General features: G+C 41.7%; 2 protein-coding genes across 11 annotated transcripts in view; one reads left to right on the plus strand and one right to left on the minus strand.

Annotated features, from left to right (window-relative positions):
- Positions 1-18,282, plus strand: part of RTN4 (reticulon 4) — a 78,342-nt gene extending 60,060 nt beyond the window's left edge. For all 5 annotated transcript variants that reach the window (XM_074989506.1, XM_074989507.1, XM_074989508.1 and 2 more), the window contains 6 exons: positions 2,231-2,438; positions 6,908-7,046; positions 13,490-13,559; positions 14,111-14,157; positions 17,142-17,200; positions 17,602-18,282. In XM_074989506.1, coding sequence (XP_074845607.1) covers positions 2,231-2,438; positions 6,908-7,046; positions 13,490-13,559; positions 14,111-14,157; positions 17,142-17,200; positions 17,602-17,644 — 566 coding nt within the window. In that variant the 3' untranslated portion in view covers positions 17,645-18,282. The remainder of the gene's footprint in view (positions 1-2,230; positions 2,439-6,907; positions 7,047-13,489; positions 13,560-14,110; positions 14,158-17,141; positions 17,201-17,601) is intronic.
- Positions 18,283-20,380: 2,098 nt separating this feature from the next.
- The window catches only part of EML6 (EMAP like 6), a 215,953-nt gene continuing 215,370 nt past the window's right edge, over positions 20,381-20,963 (minus strand). For all 6 annotated transcript variants that reach the window (XM_074988499.1, XM_074988501.1, XM_074988500.1 and 3 more), the window contains one exon: positions 20,381-20,822. In XM_074988499.1, the coding sequence (XP_074844600.1) occupies positions 20,798-20,822 (25 nt within the window). In that variant the 3' untranslated portion in view covers positions 20,381-20,797. The remainder of the gene's footprint in view (positions 20,823-20,963) is intronic.

The following is a 20,963-nucleotide window of genomic DNA, read 5'->3' on the forward strand; positions in this document are numbered from 1 at the left end:
AGGCAGGTAGCTGTGTCAGGGACTGGGGGAAGACACCTCTCCACCGTCTGGCATCCTCCCAGTCCCAGGGCTGTTGGATATTAATATAGTATATGGAGATACACCTCTCAGAGGTCTGGAGGGGACCTTGGGAGGTCAATAGAGTCCAGTCCGCTGCCTCCTTGGCAGGACCAAGCACCATCCCTTTTTTTAATTTGCCCCAGATCCCTAAATGGCCTCCTTGGAGTGAGCTCACAACCCTGGGTTTAGCAGGCCAATGCTCAAACCACCTGAGCTATCACTCTCCCCAGTTTACTGTCTCCGGAACTTGTAAATAACTAGCATTTTAACCATAAGTAAATTTTAGTTACATTTTCTGTAAGTATAGTGAAAGTAAATACAAATAAATACAGCAAGTATAAGTTTACAGTACTACTGCTGATAAATAAAGTAACTGGCATACTTCATTTGTTTCTTTGTTTCTTAATATCTAATCTTTTGGGGGTTTTTCAGTGTTATGTATTGCTAGGTATACTCTCTGTTATCCAGAATATTTGAGTATCCAGCAACCTCCCAGTCCTGGAGCTACTGGATGTGAAAGAGTTTACTCTATTAATACTGATAATAAAATAATCATGATAATGAATTATGAAAATACCTAAATTGTATTTAGAAATTATGAAATTTGTCCAGTCTTTTTTAAATCTTTCAAAGCATAGAGTTTCAGTCTTTCAAACACCAGGTGGTCAATTCAAAGCTTTGGTTCCAAAACTGATTACGCATATACATAACTTCATTTATATGGATAATTTTACTGGCTTCAGTGGGACTGCATGTGATAGTAAAATATGACTACACAGATACCTGCAGGCACTGTCCCTAAAGTAGCACATCATTATTTAAAACTAGAGTATGTCAGTTTTCATCAGATTATATACACTCCCCAATATTGTTTAACTGCTTACCTTGTAGGAGTTTGTTCTGGATTGTGGCTGTTCTGTTATTACAATAAAATTCTTAAGGTAATCAAGATGCTTTTGGAGTGCTAAACTCACATAAAATTTAACACAACTAAATTCAGCCAGATAAACAGATGTCACAGTCAATTTAGAATAGCTAATACACATAGTAGTGCTTCACATTTTGAAAAGTCTTTATAAACAGCTAACTAGCTAACATTATTTATAATGCCAAAACCACTTTTTTTTTCTTTTACCTTTTTATATTGATCTCTGTATCTAATGCATTTTACATTATCACTATTGATGCAGAGGGATGATGTGGAAAAGAATTTTTTTTTCTTCAAAAGAAATCAGCTGTGAAGTTAGGCAATTCAGAACTCACCTATGATGTTTCCCACCATATAACATAAGAAATGTATAAAATCAGGATACATTAGATACTCCTGCATGCTACAATGGAGGCTCTCATGTGATACTTCGCTTAAAAATGCAGCAGACTCAAACCCAGAAAGATGAAACTTCACATTTTAAGCCAGCAAACAGATGTACCCAAACAGCAGTTGGTCTGAATAGTAATAATAAAAATGGCATAATGTGTTTTTATGGTTATATAGAAAAAATAGGCTAAGTTTACACACAAACATTTTGCCCATCATTGGCCTAAAATTTAGCTTTGAGTGGAAATCAAACTGGGTTTTCTCAAAGGCCCTTCCAGCCCTACGATTTCATTGTTCTTAACTCAACATCACCAGTAGAAAAAGTTATGCTGGCCCAGTTATGCCACCAGTTACATTTGTGTAACCAACCCTATTAAAATGCTGCCTGCAGTAATATCTATGCACTTGCTTTCATTGGGTTTACACAGGTGTAGAGGGTTTGAATTCAGTCAATATTTTGTTGCTTAGCCGCAAGAGAAGTAGACTCTCCTTTAGCTGGGTTGGGTGCACATAGTTACTGGAATGAAAAACAGAAAAACTTGTCACAGAAGTGAGCAAGCCTGACTTGGAATGCTCATGAAGAACAGATGAATTAAGTAAAATTTTATTTCAACATGGTCTCTTTTCAGGGCAGAACTGCACTTTAATTTTAGCAAATGCGTTTGGGGCAATTCCAGCTATCCAGAGTCTAGGGTAAAACCAGATCTAACTCTTCTCAACTTGTTTATAATCTTTAATAATGTAGAAATATCTTGGTTCAATTATTTAAGGTTAATATTCAGATAAAACAAATGTACACTTATGTGGATGTACCAGGACTTGTATTCTAACTTCAGACCTTTTGACTTTTAGTTGTTGACCTCCTTTACTGGCGAGACATTAAGAAAACAGGAGTGGTGTTTGGTGCCAGCTTGTTCCTGCTGCTTTCGTTAACAGTGTTCAGCATTGTGAGTGTGACAGCTTACATTGCCTTGGCCCTTCTTTCTGTGACGATCAGCTTCAGGATATACAAGGGAGTTATCCAGGCAATCCAGAAGTCCGATGAAGGCCACCCATTTAGGTGAGGTTTTTCTTTAATATGAAGTACATGTTTGGAATAGCATTATGGATGCCTAAGTATGCTTGAAAATATGTATACTGTACAAGCCTCATGGCAGTGTAGACAGCCTCAGTACTGTACAATCTGCCCCCCTCAATGATAGCTACTCTCAAATGTGACTCATTTTCACAAGAATTTTGTATTAGGAACACAAGAAATGGTAAGGAAAATGGATGAATGGGGAGGGAAATGTGTGGCCTGGTGTATTTTTCTTTTTCCGAAAGGCTAGAGAGATTCCATTAGCATTGTAAAACAGAATATTTATTTGCTTCAGTTTGGTTCATTGAACTTACACTTTAGTACTTGATTCAGCACTTCAAATATGCCCTTATGTCATGTACTAACTATTTTGAAAATGTCATAGTTGGGAACCTGTAAAGCAAATTGTGGTCTGGTAAAGTTTAGTAAATACAGCGCATACAGTTCAGTTATTCACATTTTGTTAATACCTCTTTCTGAAATCCTTGCTTAATAACATGCTTAACTCTTAGTATGTGAACATGATTGTGTAAAACTAAGGCTACATACTAAATGAGTCCATTTTGTTGGATTATAAGCCGTTTGTTAGATGTGGTGTCCAGGCTCATTATGACTCAATCAGTGGATAAATCTGAAAACTTGGGCTCTAATGAGGAAAATTGGAAATAATTAGGGTCAATTTTGAAGACCTGGATGACTGAATCAATTAAGATAAAAGGGATTAACAGGTTAAATAGTAACTGTTCCCACTCCCAAGACTGTGGAGTGGGCATAGTTCTATGCTGTCGAAAGTTAGGCAGGTTTGGTGTTACTACTGGCTTCATATAGGCTATAGTAGTGCACCTATTGTAAAGTATGTCTTTAGAGGTGTCAGTTTCACATGAGTGCATTAATATAATTAAGAATACAAGCTTCCTAATGTCCTAACCAGCCACCCCATCCAGCAACTGCGTTCCTCCTCTCCCTTCCAAAATACAGTTTAGTCTCCTTTTCTTCTCCTTCCTTTTCCCAGTTTATTTTTCTTCTGCTGCATTTTTGTGCTACAGCCAGAGAGCACTGATAAGTGGTAGTTTAAAAACCTCCTCCAGGGGGACAGTTACAGTGTTCTGGTGGAAGACACTCTCAGGGTCCATTCTCCCACCCTCCTGTTCCTTCAAAGCTGGGATAGCTGTGGTCTGTCCTCCCCTTTGGAGTCTCCTCATTGCACTCTGTAAAGGCTTATAGAGGTTGTTGCACACACCAAAAAAAGGCAAGAGCGAGTGGCACCCAGCTGATTAGCACAGTGCCCCCAGCAGCCACTGGTGTTTCTATGGGTGATGCATATCTGCATGTCTTAGTGCACATAACAAAATTTATTCTGCATGCGGATGGAGAAATTAGAGGGAATGTTGAGCAGAGGCAGCTGCTGAGGAGAGACGGGGGAGGACACCAGCTATGGTACTGGCATTCCCATGTGACTCCTCCATGCACCAGCCTCAGCCTGGGGGGGAGCCAGGACCACTTTCCCACTCCTACACTATCCTCGCCCCACCTCCTTCCTCCAAACCCACTCTCCTGAGTGACACGGCCCAGGGGACTAACAGGAGTTGGGCTCTTCCCCCCCCCCCCCCCCCCCCCCCCGACTGGCAGCAGTCGGGGGAAACAGAGGGACCCGGACCCAGGCTGCTCTGTTTCCCAGGTATATTGCTTGGGGAAGGGTGGGCCTGCTCCCCTGTGGAAAGTGGAGTAATGCAGGTGGGGAGCACCCCCCCCCCCACCCTTCGCTGTTGCCAGTGAGTGTGACAGGATCTAAAATTTAATCCCCCAGGGTGTCTAGAGGCTCTGGCCCCGCTGGCTGCTGGCCCCTTGCTCCTCCTGCCCATAGCGTTGGGGGCACGTGCTCCCTCAGGCACTCCCCTTGCCCAATGTGTCACTCCTGAAAAGGGGGCAGTGTTTCAGTGCATGCAGATCAGGAAGAAAATGTATCTGTGGCTGTAGATATTAAAATACAGACGCACAGCTGTGACAGCATGCAGCAAAGCAATGCAAAATAGGATGCTGGCCAGCCATCTGTCCAGTTCTCTGTCCCCAATGGCCTTCCGGCACTGCCCAACTTATTTCAGAACACCCTTTCGGAGCCAGTGCCTGTAGCCCTTACCAGCTCCCCTTTCGGCTCCTGTGTTTACATCCACTTCTACTACAATGCCCACCAGCAATGACTATCATAAATGTCTTTATTGTGCTAACTTGCTATGTGCTGGACATCCCACTTTCTGCCCCAAATCTACCTCAGCTGTTGGGGTGCCCCTCTCTATTGCCGTATGTCAGAACTTAGATTTCAAATTCCTCAGGACAGGGAATCTGTCCTCACTTAGCACACTTTTTGCATGTTGTAAAACAAAAAAAATACTTTTTATAGGTAAATAATATATAACACAACTGTATAAATATAAAATGTGTCCCATCATTCTAGTTATCTGTTAAACAAAGTAGGTGCCTTTAGATGGAAATGGAGAATAGACCTAATTTGCCAATAATGGAGCAGTGTGGAATTAGGTGCCCTAATCCCCTCTCTGAGGGTCCATCTCTATTTATTTACTGGAAGATCAGCATGCTGGCAGTCGATCTTCTAGGTTTCGATTTAGTGTGCCTAGTGGGGCCATGCTAAATTTAAATGATCAAGGCTCCACTATCAACAAGTTGATGGGGGAAGAGTTTCTCCCACTGACCTCCCACAGCGGGGGTGGTGTCAAAAACCGATTTAAGATTGTCAACTCCAGCTACACAGTTCTCGCAGCTGGAGTTCCATATCATTAGATGGATTATTTTTCCCACTAGTGTAGACCTGGCCTGAGCCCTTCGTGGACATGAAACCAAATTTTAAAATGAGTTTCTGTTTAAAGACTCTAATACTGAGCTGGCAACTCTGCTTAGTACTAGGTGCAAAAGGTGGGATATGGACTGGGGCAGAGGGGTGGGTGTGTGTGTGTGTGTGTGAGAGAGAGAGAGAGAGAGAGAGAGAGAGAGAGAACATGTCTTTAATGGGATTACAGGATTTTTGTTTAGAAAATTCCTTCAGTTTCTGGCTGAATTGTCAGACATTTAAGCAGAGAGGGAGGCTGAACAGCAGAGTGGAGGGAGTCTGGCATGTTGCAGATTGGAAGCCGAAATCGGTCACTTTCAGAAAGTGAGGTACTAAATCCTTTTGGACCCAAATCCTTCTCTAGAACATGAACAATCATTTGCTTAAAGAAATTCCCTTGAGAAACTTACTGAAATGAATGGTAACTTTATCCATGTCTTTATGTTAATCAATGCTTAAACATGTGTGGCAAAGAATTTTTGTAATACTGCCTTTTCTGCCTCTCTTTCTGCTTTATAATCTCTAAGAAGGAGTGCAGGATAATAGCAGAGTACATGTTTTGTGTTTTAAAAAGCTTTTCCTGCTTTTGAGATCATGTCTGCACTAGAGAACTTACAGCAACAGAGCTGTATTGCTGAGCCCAGGCCACTATAAAAGCGCTCGTGTAGCCATTCTATGCCATGTGGAGAGAGCTCTCCTGTCAACATAATAAAGCACCCCCAACAAGTGGAGGTAGCTGTGTTGGTGGGAGAAGCTCTCCTGTGGACATAGTGGTGTGCACCGCTTAAGTCGGCTGCATCTGACGAAGCAGGTCTTTGCCCATGAAAGCTTATGCTCCAGGGTATGTGTTAATCTGTAAGGAGCCACAGCACCTCTTGTTTTTGAAGAGACAATCTCAGCTGCCTCCCTGATACTAAAGTCAGCATAATTTATGGTGGTCAAAAGGGTGTTTTTTCACATCTCTGAGTGATATGATAATCGTGTGGACATAGCCTCAGTTTTCTAGGAATCTGAAACTTGTTTTGGTCTGGCTTTACTCGAGGACCCTCCCAGAGACTCAAAATGAATTGTGACTCTAGCACTGTATTAAAGTGGGTGAGGTGTTGAAAGTTTGGAGAATTAAGTATTTGTTGATTAGTCATGGTCATGAGATAGGCATTAACAACCTTTTTGTTTTAAACTGTTTGACTGAGGCTGTGGTTATGCTGGTGATCAAGTGATAAATGTTGTGTGGTTCAGAAGTGTTTATGGCAAATGCTAGTGTAATCAGCACTTTGTGGGCAGGTGCAGCCTCCTGTCGAGAGAACAAGCACCACTTTTGGGGGGTAAAAGTGTTTTTTTGCTTGTAAATTTGCACACACAGTGGTTTACTGTCCAGTTTTAGTAACACTGCCATATTGGCATGGCTGTGTTGTTAAAAGCTGTGTGGTGTAAACATAGCCTAACAATCTTGTGTCCTCTCAGTTGATCAGTGTCATTCTTGACTCTTGCTATCATTTTGTTAGTTTTCTGGTCGCTTCTAGCTTTCTGGGCCAGAGATCCGTGTTAGAAACGTAGAATGCAAGCAAGTGTCGTTTTGTGTCTCATGAATAATTCTTTTCTTTTTCAGGGCTTACTTGGAGACTGATGTTGCTGTGTCTGAAGAGCTTATGCAGAAGTACAGCAATGCTGCACTTGGCCACATAAATGCCACAGTAAAGGAGCTGAGACGTCTTTTCCTAGTCGATGACTTAGTTGATTCTCTGAAGGTAAACAATAAAGTATTCAGCATAAAACTGTAGACTTGGCTTTTCTCAGCAGGGTTGAGAAGAAAAGGTTTAAACGCAGTCAGTGGTCAGATGTTAAAAGTACTTGGAATGTGGACACTGGATTATTTTTCTTTAAACATCTCACTTTGGGGGTAGCTAGGCAGAGTCTAATTCCTTGGTGTCCAGCACTGCTCCAGAGGTTGGCAATAATTTTTGCAGAGAGGCCACTCTGTGAATTTTGGTGCTGGTCATGGACTGGCTCTGGACCCCCCTGAAGGGCGGGACTTTTGGTGGAAGGGTTGAGGCAGGGGGCTACAGAGAGGGGGAGAGAGTGAGAGACTGTTAAAGAGAAACACTTTGTATGTGAGAGACTAGACTTTGTGCTGCAGTGTGTATGTGATAGTGACTGTGTGTGGCACAGACTGGGTATGTGTGACAGTGACACAGTGTGTGTGCTGGGTGCTGCTTGGGTAAGGCTGAGAGAAACCACCCTCTGCCTCTTTAAGAGAAGTCTGTCTTGCTCTCTTGTCTCCCCCTCCCCTGCTCTGCACTCCCGAGTGAGTCACTAACTATCCAGGCTTCAGAGTGGAGAAGCTCTGTTGTGTCTCCCTCTCCCCAATCCCTGCTCTGCAGGAAAATCCTAGGAGCAGCTCTGCAGAACAAGGTGGGGAAGGGGCAGCTGAACTTGTGCTGGTGGCTGTTAAGTATGCACACTTGGCTACTCAGCGGGTCTGACCAGAGAGGAATGCTTGGTCGGCGGGATCCAGTCCCAGGGCTGATTTTGCCCACCCCACTCTAGCCACTAGCCATGTGTGGCTGTTTGGCCAGTTGAGTGTGGCTAGTTGGCTTGAACAATAAATATATTGTGGCTAGTTCATTATAGCAGTAACCACGATAGTGGCTACTCTTCAGAACTGGTTGGACACGACAGATCTAACTCCTTTCTGTTCTTGATTTTTGACTCCCCTGTCAGCACCAGTAAGTGGCCATGATCTGGCCCAGTGAATTTCTAGGTATAGTTTCTCATTCTGGTCATCTGAAATACTCAGAAGAACATTTGTAGCTATGCAGCTTGAGATGATGTAAAGCATCTATGAGCACTACATTTCACATGGAGTTTAGCAAATGTGACATTCACATCAGTGTTGTAAAAGTGTCCAGCATTAGTAAACGTGTAAATAGTTATCTCAGCCTTCTGTTATAGCCCTTCCTGCTGTATCTGGTTCTACCTGTTGCAGTGTAGACTCCCACAATCCCAAGGAGAGGCTACCGAACACTGTCCTATAATTTAAATAATTAGTAGCCGGGAGGTCTGGATCATGCCAGTGTTTTTATAAAGATTTTGTGGATTCTTATTTCTTCCACTTCCCATTTCTTTTTATGTGCCTTCTGTTCTTACAATAGTCTGCTAGTGAGGTGGTTTAAACAGATCTTTTCTACAATGTCTCTTTTCTCCCTCCCTATCCTTACATGAAGAGCGCACCACTGCCACACTCAATAAGGACGAACTGAACCATCTGTGCAAATGTGGGTCTCCTGTTTCCTATATTTACAGTGGTGTTCAGCTCACTCCGCATCCCAAGTGCCATCTAACAAATGTGTTTGTTACAGTTCTAGACCAGTCGTTTTCAACCTTTTTCATTTGCAGACCTCTGAAATCTATCAGATGGATGCACAGACCTCCTTGGAAATCTTAGACATAATTTGCAGACCCACAGCAGGCTGCCTGCCACAGGTTGAAAAAAGCACTGCTCTGGGTTAATGACAGCCCTTTGTGGACCCTTACACGTAGCGTGCAGACCAAGGGATCTGCGAACCACAGGTTGAAAAACGACTGCCCTAGCATATTGGACATCTGCGAAGTGCCAGTCACAATTGGATGACCTTATGCATTGTCCTTTTTACTAAAGGCAAATTCTCTCCATATAGTGTGTGCTCGTTTTAGTTAGTTGTGAGGCATGTTTTAGCTGTATGCAGCACACAGCTTTTAGCAACATGGCTCTGTCACTAAAAGCAGGCCATTTTGCCGACAAGCAGGGTTCCCAGTGTGATGGAACACTCCAGCCAACAATACTCTGTTTACAGTCCCACTTGCTGCAGCAAAACTTTTTGCTTTATGTGAGGGTTAGGCATGTGTAAAGAACAAAAAATTTGTCCCTCAATCAGCAGTGAGCCGCAGGTTGCTGAGGGCCCTCATGTGGTCCATTTGTTCCTTGATGCCCACTGGTGGTGTAGAGTCATGATAGTTTAAAGTGACATTGAAATTTTTGTACTGTATATGGCAAAATTCAAAGGAACTTTTTCAGTTATAGCTACAAAGGATAGCTTTGCACAGCACTTGCCAGAAAAAGCCAAGGAAGGAACTGTATTGTCAGGTGCATAATCATATAATGCTTCCTCCAAAATTTGTGTGATTGAAGACTATTTGTGTTAGGATAGGATAGGACAGCGTTTCCCAAATGGTGTTCCACAGAAAAACTTCAAAAGGATCCCACCAAGCTGAGTGATCGGGCAACAAAATGGCATATGAAATTTAATGTGTATAAATGTAAATAATGCACATTGGAAAAAATAAACCCAACTCTGCATACGGTATGATGGCGAATAACTTACCTGTAACTCATCAGGAAAGAGAGCTTGGAGTCATTGTGGATAGTTCTTTGAAAACATCCATGCAGAATGCAGCAGCAGTCAAAAAAGCAAATAAGATGTTGGGGGCCATTTGAAAAAGGGATAGAGAAGAAGACAGAGAGTAACTTATTGCCCTTGTATAAAACCATGTTACACCCACATCTTGAATACTGCATACTGTTGTGGTCTCCTCATCTCAAAAAAGATCTATTGGCATTAGCAAAGGCTCATAGGAGGCAACTAAAATGATTAGGGGGTTTGGAACGGGTCCTATATGAAGAGAGATTAAGACACTAGGACTGCTCAGCTTAGAAAAGAGGAGACTAAGGGGGACTATGATAGTTACATAAAACCATGAGTGGTGTGGAGAAAGTGAATGAGGAAAAATTATTTACTTGTTCCCATAATGTCAGAACTAGAGGACACCAAATGAAATTAATGGGTAGCAGGTTTAAAACAAGTAAAAGGAAGCTCTTCTTCACGCAGCGCACAGTGAATGTGTGGAACTCCTTGTCAGAGGATGCTGTGAAGGCTAGGACTATAACAGGGCTTAAAAAAGAGCTAGATAAATTCATGGAGGTTAGGTCCATTAATGGCTGTTAGCCAGAATGGGTGTCCCTAGCCTCTGTCAGAAACTGGAGATGGTTGGCAGGAGAGAGATTGCTTGATCATTACCTGTTGGGTCCACTCCCTTTGGGGTATCTAGTATTGGCCACTGTCAGCAGACAGGGTACTGGGCTGGATGGACCTTTTGGTCTGACCCAGTATGGCCATTTTTGTGTTCTTAACCCTGGGGTTGTGCAAAGTGAAAATAGAGAAGTTCTCGCAGAACCCTTGTGGCTTCCTGCCCTGCCGTTGCTGGAACAGTACAACTAAATTTAATTGTTTTAACAGGTGGCAGGGTGGTGGGAGGGATCCACGTGTTAAGACAACTGAGTTTAGTTCCATTATTTCAGCAGCGGCAGGGCAGGGAGTTGCGCACGGTCCCTCACTTGCCTCGCTACCCAAGCGGCCACACCCCCACCAGTGGAACACTCCGCACTGGTTATCCTTCCCCTGGCTGCATGTAGCCACCCAGCCAGCACCACAGGTGGGATAGTCCCAGGGTCTGATTTGAGGGGGGTGGGTTTGCAGGATGAGGGGTAAAGCTTGAGGCGGTGGTGGATTTGGGGTCTGATGTGAATGAATTCTGGGGATGAGGGTGCAGGTTTGGGGGCCGAGATAGGTAGAACCTGGGAATGGGGTTGTGCAAAGCTCTTACGAGTTTAGAATGGTTCTGTGACCAAATTAAAACTGGGAAACACGGAGATAGGAATACTGTGAAGCCATGTTGCTACTTGAATGATGTTGTGATAAATGGAACCCATTAATTTAATGGAACTAGGTCATAGTAAAAACATAAAAAAAGTGTTTAATAATTGCCATTAAATTAGATTACAAAATCCTCATATTGTGTAGTCAGTTGCTTTAATTGGAATGCAGTGGGGAAACAATGACTTGATGGCAATTGGCTCTTCCATCAGGATTAAAGTAGCCAACAAGACTATTACCATAAGTCTTGTAGGCAGTGAATTTAGACCTCGCACATTCATTCTTTCCTGTATAGAGCAGTGTAGGAAGAGCAGTACTGTCTCTAATAGATTTTGGGCTGCTTATTTCTCACTCTGGCTTTGAGCCATGGAAATACAATTCTAAGAAAAAAAGGGCAATACAAGGTTGAACCTCTTTTCTGGTTCTTTCAGAATCTGATCCGTGCCAGATGAGAGAATTTGCCAAACAACAGGAGATCAGTATTTTCTAGCACATTACTAACAATTCAACTGCTTACTGGGCTCTTAGAAGACATTTGGGGTAAATTACAGCTAAGTAACAGCACAGAACACAGGAGGGGACAGGACTGGTGGCTGGAAACAAACTTATGGGACCACGGTAAACTGAAATCATGACGGATGATGGAGTTTTCTAAATAAGAGTTCTAGGATTAGAGAAGTTCAACCTGTATCTTAAAAAAGGCAATAGCATTTACTTTGAGGGACTAGTAAGCTTCCTTTCTTTATCTAATACCTCTGTGTAAAGGAACTGAGTATATGGGTGTGTGAGGCATAAGCTGGGCTCTGTCTTGAGCACATGCTACTTGATTTTTTTAAAGTACTTGTTATTGAAATAGTGGGGTTTTCACTTTACCTTACTATGGTTTTGTGCCATGTCCTTTACTAAATTTTCGTGTGGCATCCAATACAATAGGGTCCTGAGGTGACCCCTTTTGCAATACACTCATCCCTCGCTCCGCAAGCACAATTGATTCCCAGCTTTGCGCTCGTAAGTGAAAACTCGTAAGAGGGACACTAAATTCTCATTAAAATACACGTAAAAGTCTTTGGTTCGGTGAAGGAGTAGCAGCAGGTGGCGCTGTTATCGAAAGGTAAGTGAACCTTGGCTTCTGGGGTTGGAGAGGGTTAAAGGCTGGGGGCAGTTTGGGGCCATGAGTGGGAAGGAGGGTTAAAACCTGGTGGCCGGTTGGGTCCGTGGGATGGGTGCGGGGTTCAGGCTGCTTAAGGTTGGATGTGTAGTCTGGGCGGGGGTGGGGGGCATCAGGCGGCAGTGGCTTAGGTCTCCTGGACTGGTGGGGAGGGGAGGCGGGGGTCAAGCTGTCGCGGGTCCAGCTTAGGTGTGGAGGGGTCAGGCTGCCGCAAGGCCGGCGGAGACTGGGGGTCAGGCTGCCATGGGTTGGGTTTGTGGGGCCGGCGGGGGTGGTCAGGCTGCGGCGGGGTGGAGCCGCAGGGCAGGGTAAGGCTCTTACGAGTGGGGGAGCTCACTCATAGGGTGCACAAAGGTAAGTAAAGGTGTCCCTCATTTAGGCAAGTCCTCCTTAGTAAAGTACTCGTTTAACGAGGGATGAGAGTATAAACAAAAAAGCTGACAAAAGTTTAAAAAAATGTAGATTCAGAATTTACGTAAGTTTGGGCTGTGTAAAGACTTGGGGCAAATCTCTCTACCAGCAGTATTGCTCCAGTTCTGTGCAAAGCCCTGCCTCCTGCTGTGCTGAATATGGACTAGACACAAGCAGAGGGTTTGGGCTGGACTGTGGGAGCAAGAGATACTGCAGAATTATACTGTGGTTTTAGGGTGTTATGCCTATAACTAAGACATAGCAGCAATACCTGGGTTTCTGGAGTTTTATTTCCCTATCCAAACATGTCGTTAGTTTCTAAATTTGTCTTAGTCTAGAGTTATAAATCTGTTTTGTAACCTTAAAATTGAGTTTGTTGTGATACTGACGCTCATACGGGGTAACGAGCCTAATCTCACCCACTGAAAAGTGGTGGCAGGCTCTGACCTTGCAGGGAAGGGTGTTGTGTGTGTTAAATCTGGGTTTGGTTTCATCTCTGCCACTGACTTGCTGTGTGACTTTAGGCAAGACAGTTATTGTCTCTCTGTGCCTTGCTTTATTCCATGTGATAAGGAAAAAATATCCTGCCTACCCAGCATAATAAAGCACTATGGAAATGCATAAAGTGCTGTGTAAGTGCAAAGAACACTGAATAGTCATCAAATGGTAGCAGGTTTTCATCACTACTGACTAGGGCTGAAGTCAGACTCCTGACCTAGAAGTGAAAGGCTGTGCATCCTGATGCCCAGCAGTGCACCCATGCCAATCTTCATCTATATTTATCTTTGAAGTACAGACTGCTCTTTGAGCTCGACACATGCCTTCAGAGAACGTTGATTTTGCTTAAGGCATCTCTCTGTGTTCTAATTGACATGTCTTGAGTGAACGATGTTTATGGCTGAGCTGACTTTTGTTCTTTCAGTTTGCAGTGTTGATGTGGGTATTCACCTATGTTGGTGCATTGTTTAATGGTCTGACATTACTGATACTGGGTAAGTGCCTTAAATTGTGTTAACTACTTCAGCTTGCAAACTAACCTGGAAATGTATTGAAGCTTCTTAAATGCTGTGTGTATCTACTTGCAGTACAACAAAATGCAGGTTGTTGCATGATTTTTTTTTTTAAGATGAATTTTTTTTTTAATTCCCTTATTTGTCCTTAAGTTCGATTTCCAGGACAAACCATAATTTAAAACATTATTTGGGTTTGCTCATTGCTTTCCAAGATGCCTTGTAGCTCTACTTTGAAAAGGCAGTTGCCTTGCCTGGTGCAAAATTGGCTTATTGTCATGTCCACAAGGATGACGGAAAGCTGAATTGTAACTAATCCAATATTGCTACAGAACAGATGGAGAAGGGCCCGATTTTTCATATCAGCGCTATTTAAATTACAGTAGCTTAACTTTTTTTGCATTGTGATTTATGTATGTATGTATTTTAATTTTATTTTATTTAAATGGTAGGCTTTGAGCACTGTTTTTAAATGTTGGCTGAATTACATGCATGCTGATATTTGTAGTTACAGCCACTCTGTTCCTTTCCAGCTCTGATTTCACTCTTCAGTGTCCCTGTTGTTTATGACAGACATCAGGTGAGTGCTTACTGTCAAATAGTCACATAAAAGGTCTGATTTAAAATTGCTCCTACTGAATCAGGAACACTAAAGAATGAGTAACTAGAAATCTGATTTTTAGTCTCCTAAACCTTTAACCTAAACACCTGTTACTGTTTGTGAAGATGACCAGTCCACGTTTCTGATAGTGTTACAAAGAGTAAATTTAGACTACCATCCATGGTTCTTTGTGCGTTTCCCTGCTTCTTTAGGAGATATGTGGAGGTTTTCCCAGCAAACAGTAGTTGTAAGAGGGGTTTACTTAGTAAGATTTCATCTCACCCTCTGATCCTGATTTTGTTCAGTACTCAAACACCAGTATCTGAGTTATGTAAAATCTCAGTAAGTACTTTATGTAGTTTTTTTTGAGAAGCCACCTTAAAGCTGCCACTCTAGACTTTTATTCCCGAGTCCATGTGATTTTTAGTACTGGCATGTTGGGGCAACTGGGCACAGTTTAATGCTCTTCTGGTAAATCTGTTAACAGTAATTGATGGGAGGGACAGGCAATTGTAGTAGAGCTAGCCAGGAACTGAATCCATTAGGCCGTAGAGTGTTTGAGCAGATGAGCTCTGAAACAGGTATTCCTTCCTCTTCCAAAAAACATCTGTATAATAAGGATCAGAGTAGAGGATCAGTGCAGTGAAGAAGGCGGCAGGGGCCAAATACAATGAGTCACACAGCGGTTTTGGGAAGCTCTGTCATCTGCTTTCAAACCTGCCTGCACATCAGAGATCACTCAGCACCAGAAAGTAAAGAAGTAGTACCCATAAGATGAAGGCAAGTCAAATGGCTTTGGAAGAGGAAGACTGACAACTTAGCCTGGCTGCAGGCATCCTAGTCACATGGACTTACATCACCATCTGACTATGACTTTCTGAAAGTATAAAAATCATCTCTTTCAAATACCCAATCTCACTTGCAAAGCCTTCAGTCCCCATGAGGGGAAAGGGATGCAAAGGAACTAAATGAATTCCAGTACCCTGGCTCCTGGTGAGACATGCTTGAAGACAAACAAGGCTCTGCTTGTGCACTCTGCTCCAGACTGGTCCCGATAGTCATGGTGGATGGTATTCCTCATGCCAGGCCCACTTTGGCACAGATCAAATGATTGTCAGGTTTTGACAGATCAAGTTTCTGAGGCAGATTTCTCTGACCTTGGAGCAAAGTCCAAATGTTTGAGGTAAATTCAGCAAAAGCTCTGCAGTCTAAGCTACGGGCCCTTGGAAGCTGGCAGCTCATGGGTTCTGCTGTTCACACAGTTAGAAGGCTATGAATAGGCCCTATGTTTTCATAACAAGGGATTTATTTCTTCTGAGACAGAGCTCATAGGGCTGTGCAGTAGACTGATCAAGTGCACCAAAATAATGAGTTCTCGAGAGATGCCGCCTGGGCAGAAACAGAGATTTAGCAGTTTTACTGACAATTTCCATGGGAATTTCTCAACCACTGGTGAGAAACTCCTACTGGTGATACACATTTTTGCAGTAACTACCGTCCCACGCCTTCTGCAATCCAGAGTGTCTGTTCTATTTCAGTGGTAATAAACTACCATTGTAACACACTTAGAGCCCTGCACAGGTACAAAAATGCCAGGCTCAACTCCTCATCTGATCCACACTTCAGATTTTACTTGTATCTGCACCACAGATCTGGAAGGGAGGAGGCACAGACCAGTGAGGAGTGGGTAGTTTTAGGCAGGGAAGAGGCTGACAACATGAAAGCAGGGACTGGGGGTAAGGGCAGCTGGGGCCGGGGCTCTGCAGGTCAGTGCTCACCAGGCATGGGGAGGTGGGACGCCATGCAGGGCTGGCACTCAGACCTCAGTAGAGAGGGCTTTAGGACACAGCTTCTTGCATCCTTTCCTTGCCAGCAGTGCTGGGTCCTGCCCTGGCGCCCGCACCTGGGGGGACCACTGTGCGGATATCCATGAATATGCAGGGCTCTAAACATACTAGTATCATAGTGACTAGGAGTAAAGCCAAGTGCCATTCTGGGCACATAACTGGCCAGGTGCAGATGTGTCTGTTTTGGAACTGGCATAACTGAAAGATGGCAAGTTCAGGTGTGTGTGGCAGTTAGCAGAAGAGAACTGCGATATCTCATTTGTTCAGAGCTTTACACTTCTAATAATAGACCTACACATTGTACTGCTGTAAGGAGGAGCCTCAGACTGGTCGAGAATCTTAACATAAAGTTACTACTCTTTTGCAGTTCTCACTACAAATAATTTCTCAAAATAAAACAAACCAGAAGCAGGAACAGTACATGTATTTTTGTGTACACAAGGATGTGCTAACTGTGTGGGAGGAGTCTGAAGAAAAGGGGATTTGAACGGCTAGCAGCTAAACTATTAATATGGCCAAAATACATGGAAGGCTAGACTACAGATTGTGTTGTGTGTGCCTGCATACATACACATTAATCCCTGCTGTGTCACATAGCTTTCAAAGAGCAAACGATGACAAGATACTGCACGAGCTGGTAGAAATCTAGAACCCTCTAGTATCAGGTCTTCCTCCACTTAGAGTGAGGGGTTCAGCATCCTTCCCCTTTGGGCTTCCTGTGGCTGGGAGGGGAAAAGAATAGTGAGATTTTCCTGAAAGTGGATGCACAGTACTGATTTGGCTTTTTTTTCCTCAGTAAGCCCCATCATCTGTCCATCTGCTAATTTGGGAAAGTCTCTTCCTCCACCACAAAGCACTGTTTACTCTAGAAGATGGGCTGTTTCATTTCCTGCTGGTGTTCGTGGAAGCAGAATAGTTTTATGCCTATGATTTGCAGAAAGTGTATGTAACCTCAGAATAAATAGAAATATGGGCCCTTGCTTGTTTTAGAGTTTTTGGAGTAGTTAATGAAGCATAAAGTAATTTGACTAGGAATGATCAGTTGCAAGTAATAAAGCAGCCTTAAGCAGCAGTAAAGCAAGTAGCTAACTTTTCTGGTTTTCTCTTAAATTTCAGGCTCAGATTGACCATTATTTGGGACTCGTGAGCAAGACTGCCAGAGATGCAATGGCCAAGTAAGTTTGTTGGCTGTTACAAGCTGGCTGGTGTTAGGGAAGCCATGTATAGTCATCAAGATGAAAAACTTACTTAAAAACTGTGGGAGATTTGCAGAATCAACTGATCTCTTGCCGTGCAGTTAAACATTTGATGGAAGATATTTGGTTCATGCAATTTTAATAATTGTGGATATCTGGATTTGCATTCAGAGGCGCTTAGGTCCTCTGGAGAAGGGCTGAGTGAAGAGGGATTTAGTTGCTTTACTGCCAGTTGTCTTATAGTTACAGATTAATATAGATGCTATATCAATGAACATTGACATTTTCCGGGGGGGGGTGTGTGTGTGTGTGTGTGTGTGTGTGTGTGTGTGTTGCTTTATTTCCATAGTTAAATAATTTAATTCTTTTCAATCTTTCAGGATCCAAGCTAAAATACCCGGATTGAAACGTAAAACTGAATAAAAATCTTGAAGCAACTTATCAATAGGAGTTCATCTTTTGGGGGAAATACTCATTTGAATTACGTGGGGAGGGTCAGGGAATAGCAAAACCTTGACATTGCAGTGCAATTTCACAGATCTTTATTTTTTAGCAGCACAGTGTTTGAGGAAAAATAACTGTTTTGACTGCCATGTGTTTCATCATCTTAAGTATTGTAAGCTGCTATGTAAGGATTTAAAACTAATCATCTTTGTTTATCCTGTGTGCAGCACCAGCTAATACAAAAGATTTGAGAAAGCTGTACATTGTGCTTCATCAGAGATAGTCTTGCTGCATTCAAGAAAAGGTAGTGCCAATAGAGCGGAGGATAACATTTCCCATTTTGTGCACTGTTTATGGTCTGGGTAGGTTGAGGCAGATTTTCTAAAATGAGATGTTTTAGAAGAATATACCATTAAAGCAAGTGTGAAAAACCTTGTCTTTTTGGTATGAGTGTAGCTGTATTGTGATTTTATTGTTTTATCAATTGACATATATAGTGTTTCACAAAGCTTAGATCTTTCAGCTGCTCCACAGTGCTTGATATTTGAGGAAAATGGACTGATTTTAGAACTAGTCATATTGCACAAGCTTGAAAAATAAAATATTTCTAGAAACACTACCATTTCAATAATAAATTTGCACACACAAAATGTAGAGCATACACAGTGTTGCACAAACATAATCTGTGGAGCAGATAATCTAATGCTGCAAATGTTTGAAAATGTTGAGCATTGTTATGCAAGAAATTACAAATGAAAACTTGTACAATTGTGGTTTAAGCTGTATTGAACTAAGTCTGTGGAATGCATTGTGAACTGTAAAAACAGAAAAAAAAAAAAAACAACCCCAAGTATCAATAAAGCTTATAGACTTAACGAATTTTGGTGTTTTGCCTTGAGGAGACTACCAGAGTATATTTATTACTTTACATAAGTCAGTTGAGCAGTGTTTTGTGTAGTTCTGTATTTTGGATTCCACTAATTTAACTGTAAAAGTAAGATCAATGAAAATTTATAACCAAATTTATTTGACGCACAGGCTTTCAAAGGATGATTCATTTGGCCATTGAAAAATAAATTCATGCATCAGTATTTTCATAGACAATATAATACAGCATTACTTCTGAGCATATATATAATATAAAACCAAACCACATAAATGTATACAAATCATATTTATTTTTTTCCTGACACTCTATTGCTCTCAGATAGTTTTCACAAATCACCATATAGCAATTCATTCCATCATACAATTATTTTTTTCAGGATATAATCAATGTGAAAGGCCAATGTTATAACATAGGCAAAAAAGTGCTCACCTAGCATAGTTACATTATCATAATACACAAAAGGTTTCTTAAAAAAAATTCAGACTGCAGAGGGTCTCCTCTTGTATGTCTAACAAACTGATTTTTTTTGTAGAGTACTGTAAGGCAATAGTTCCATTTACTTGAAAAAAATCACTTTTTCCTTAAGCACTTTTGTGTTACATATATTAATCATTACATTTTGATAATGCTTGCCTTCCCTCTTTTCTGTTATATTTTACAGCCACTAGCTAGCATCTCTTACAGATGTCTGCAGGAAACAGAATTTCCATTTTTCATGAAGTTTGTTTTGCTTTAGAACAAAAACAAGATTTCCTATGATCACAAACATGGACACATACTCCATCCCCACCAAAAAGGTTGGGAAGAGGTTTTTGTCAGTCAAAACATTTTGCTTTTTACATTTGTTTGATATACCAAAATTAAAAGATGTTTTGAAATAAAACTCAAAGTGGAACTCTTACACACTCTCTGCTAATTCCAAATTTTTAAAACAAAATTTCACTGAATAGAGAATTTTTGTGGAAAGATTTGATTCTGATAAACTGGCATTTTTTGACAAACATTCCATTGGTAAATTTTCAACCAGGTCTATTTGTTTTTGTTACTGTCACCTACATGTTTCTAACTAGCATGAATGGTTGCCAGATTAACCCAAGGTTGCCCAGTATTTTCTGACTGTTTTTACCTCTCATTCATTATGATGTAAAATTAGCACTTCTCCAAGAAGCTCTTCCTGAGAAAAGATGGGAAATAGTGCTGCTTTGGACTCTTCAAAGTATTTCACTAAACTTTTCCTGTCTAAGCAGTTAAATATAAAGGACAAACCCAATAAGAGGGAGCAACATGGGAAGATGACAACTTTCAATTATTCTTTCCCTTCCCATACCCAGGGTTGATCTGAAATCCTGGCCTCCTTGAGCCAGATACATTCTTCCCCTTAATAGGCTGTTCATGGCACTGACAAAGAGGAGGTTCAGATAAGTGCTTAATAGTATGTGTCTGTTATTTCTGAAGGAAACCGTTTCAATTGTAATAATATTAGAATAACAGCACAAAATGGGTGACTATGTCAGAGCTGGAAAAGGTGTTTGTGTTAAGCTCTCCTCAGGATGGAAGTTATAGCACCATATACAGAAAGCTGATGGTGGGAGGCCTATTGGCAAACTCTTTCAAAGGCACTTCATGGATAGAAAACTGGTATAAATTAAAAAAAAGAAACAAAACCACAACACATTTAAGTGAACTTTAAAAATGTTTCTTGGTTCATTTGGTTACTGAAAGTGTATGTGAAATGCCCCCCCTCCCCCCCCCGGTCATTTAATAAAATGCAAAATTTTACTCAATGCATAAAATTCCAAACAAGAGTTTTATGAGTTGTGTTAAAATGGGAATAGTCCTGATGGAAGGTGTAAAACTACTTTAAAAATTCACAAATTAAAAGCTACATTACATCTTATAATTACTGAGGCTCAAAAAGGTGGGGAGGGGGCTTAATGGGCTACATTTGTAGCTGCTTGGAATAATGAAAAATATTTAGCACAAGTAGTTTAATGATTGAACTGTTCATTGCTGAGGCCTGGCAACAAGCTTTAAAACTTCAGCTTTTATTACAAAGGCATCACAGTCTTTCAAATAGAAGATCAGAGCAGCACTCAGTACTACCACACAGATTCCAAAAGTGTGTAACGCATGCAGCATTTTTGTTATAAAATCAGAGCAGCCAACACAGTGTGGATTGGTGTATTTCTTCACTCCTGCAGTCACTTGGTAGTTGCAGCACCAGAAATCAGGGAACTCCTCTTTCAAAGACATCTCCACACAAATACACTGAAAAAAAGTTAATTGGTGGTCAAGTTGTCTAAAAATTGGCACCAGAATAAGAATGTATAGGTTGCAGGTTTTATTTGTGGCTTTAGAACTTCTGGGGAAAAAGCCCTACCCTTTTACCCTGACACTGAACAAGTTTAC

Source organism: Carettochelys insculpta, chromosome 3 (assembly GCF_033958435.1).
Source record: "Carettochelys insculpta isolate YL-2023 chromosome 3, ASM3395843v1, whole genome shotgun sequence".
Taxonomy (NCBI): Eukaryota; Metazoa; Chordata; order Testudines; family Carettochelyidae; genus Carettochelys; species Carettochelys insculpta.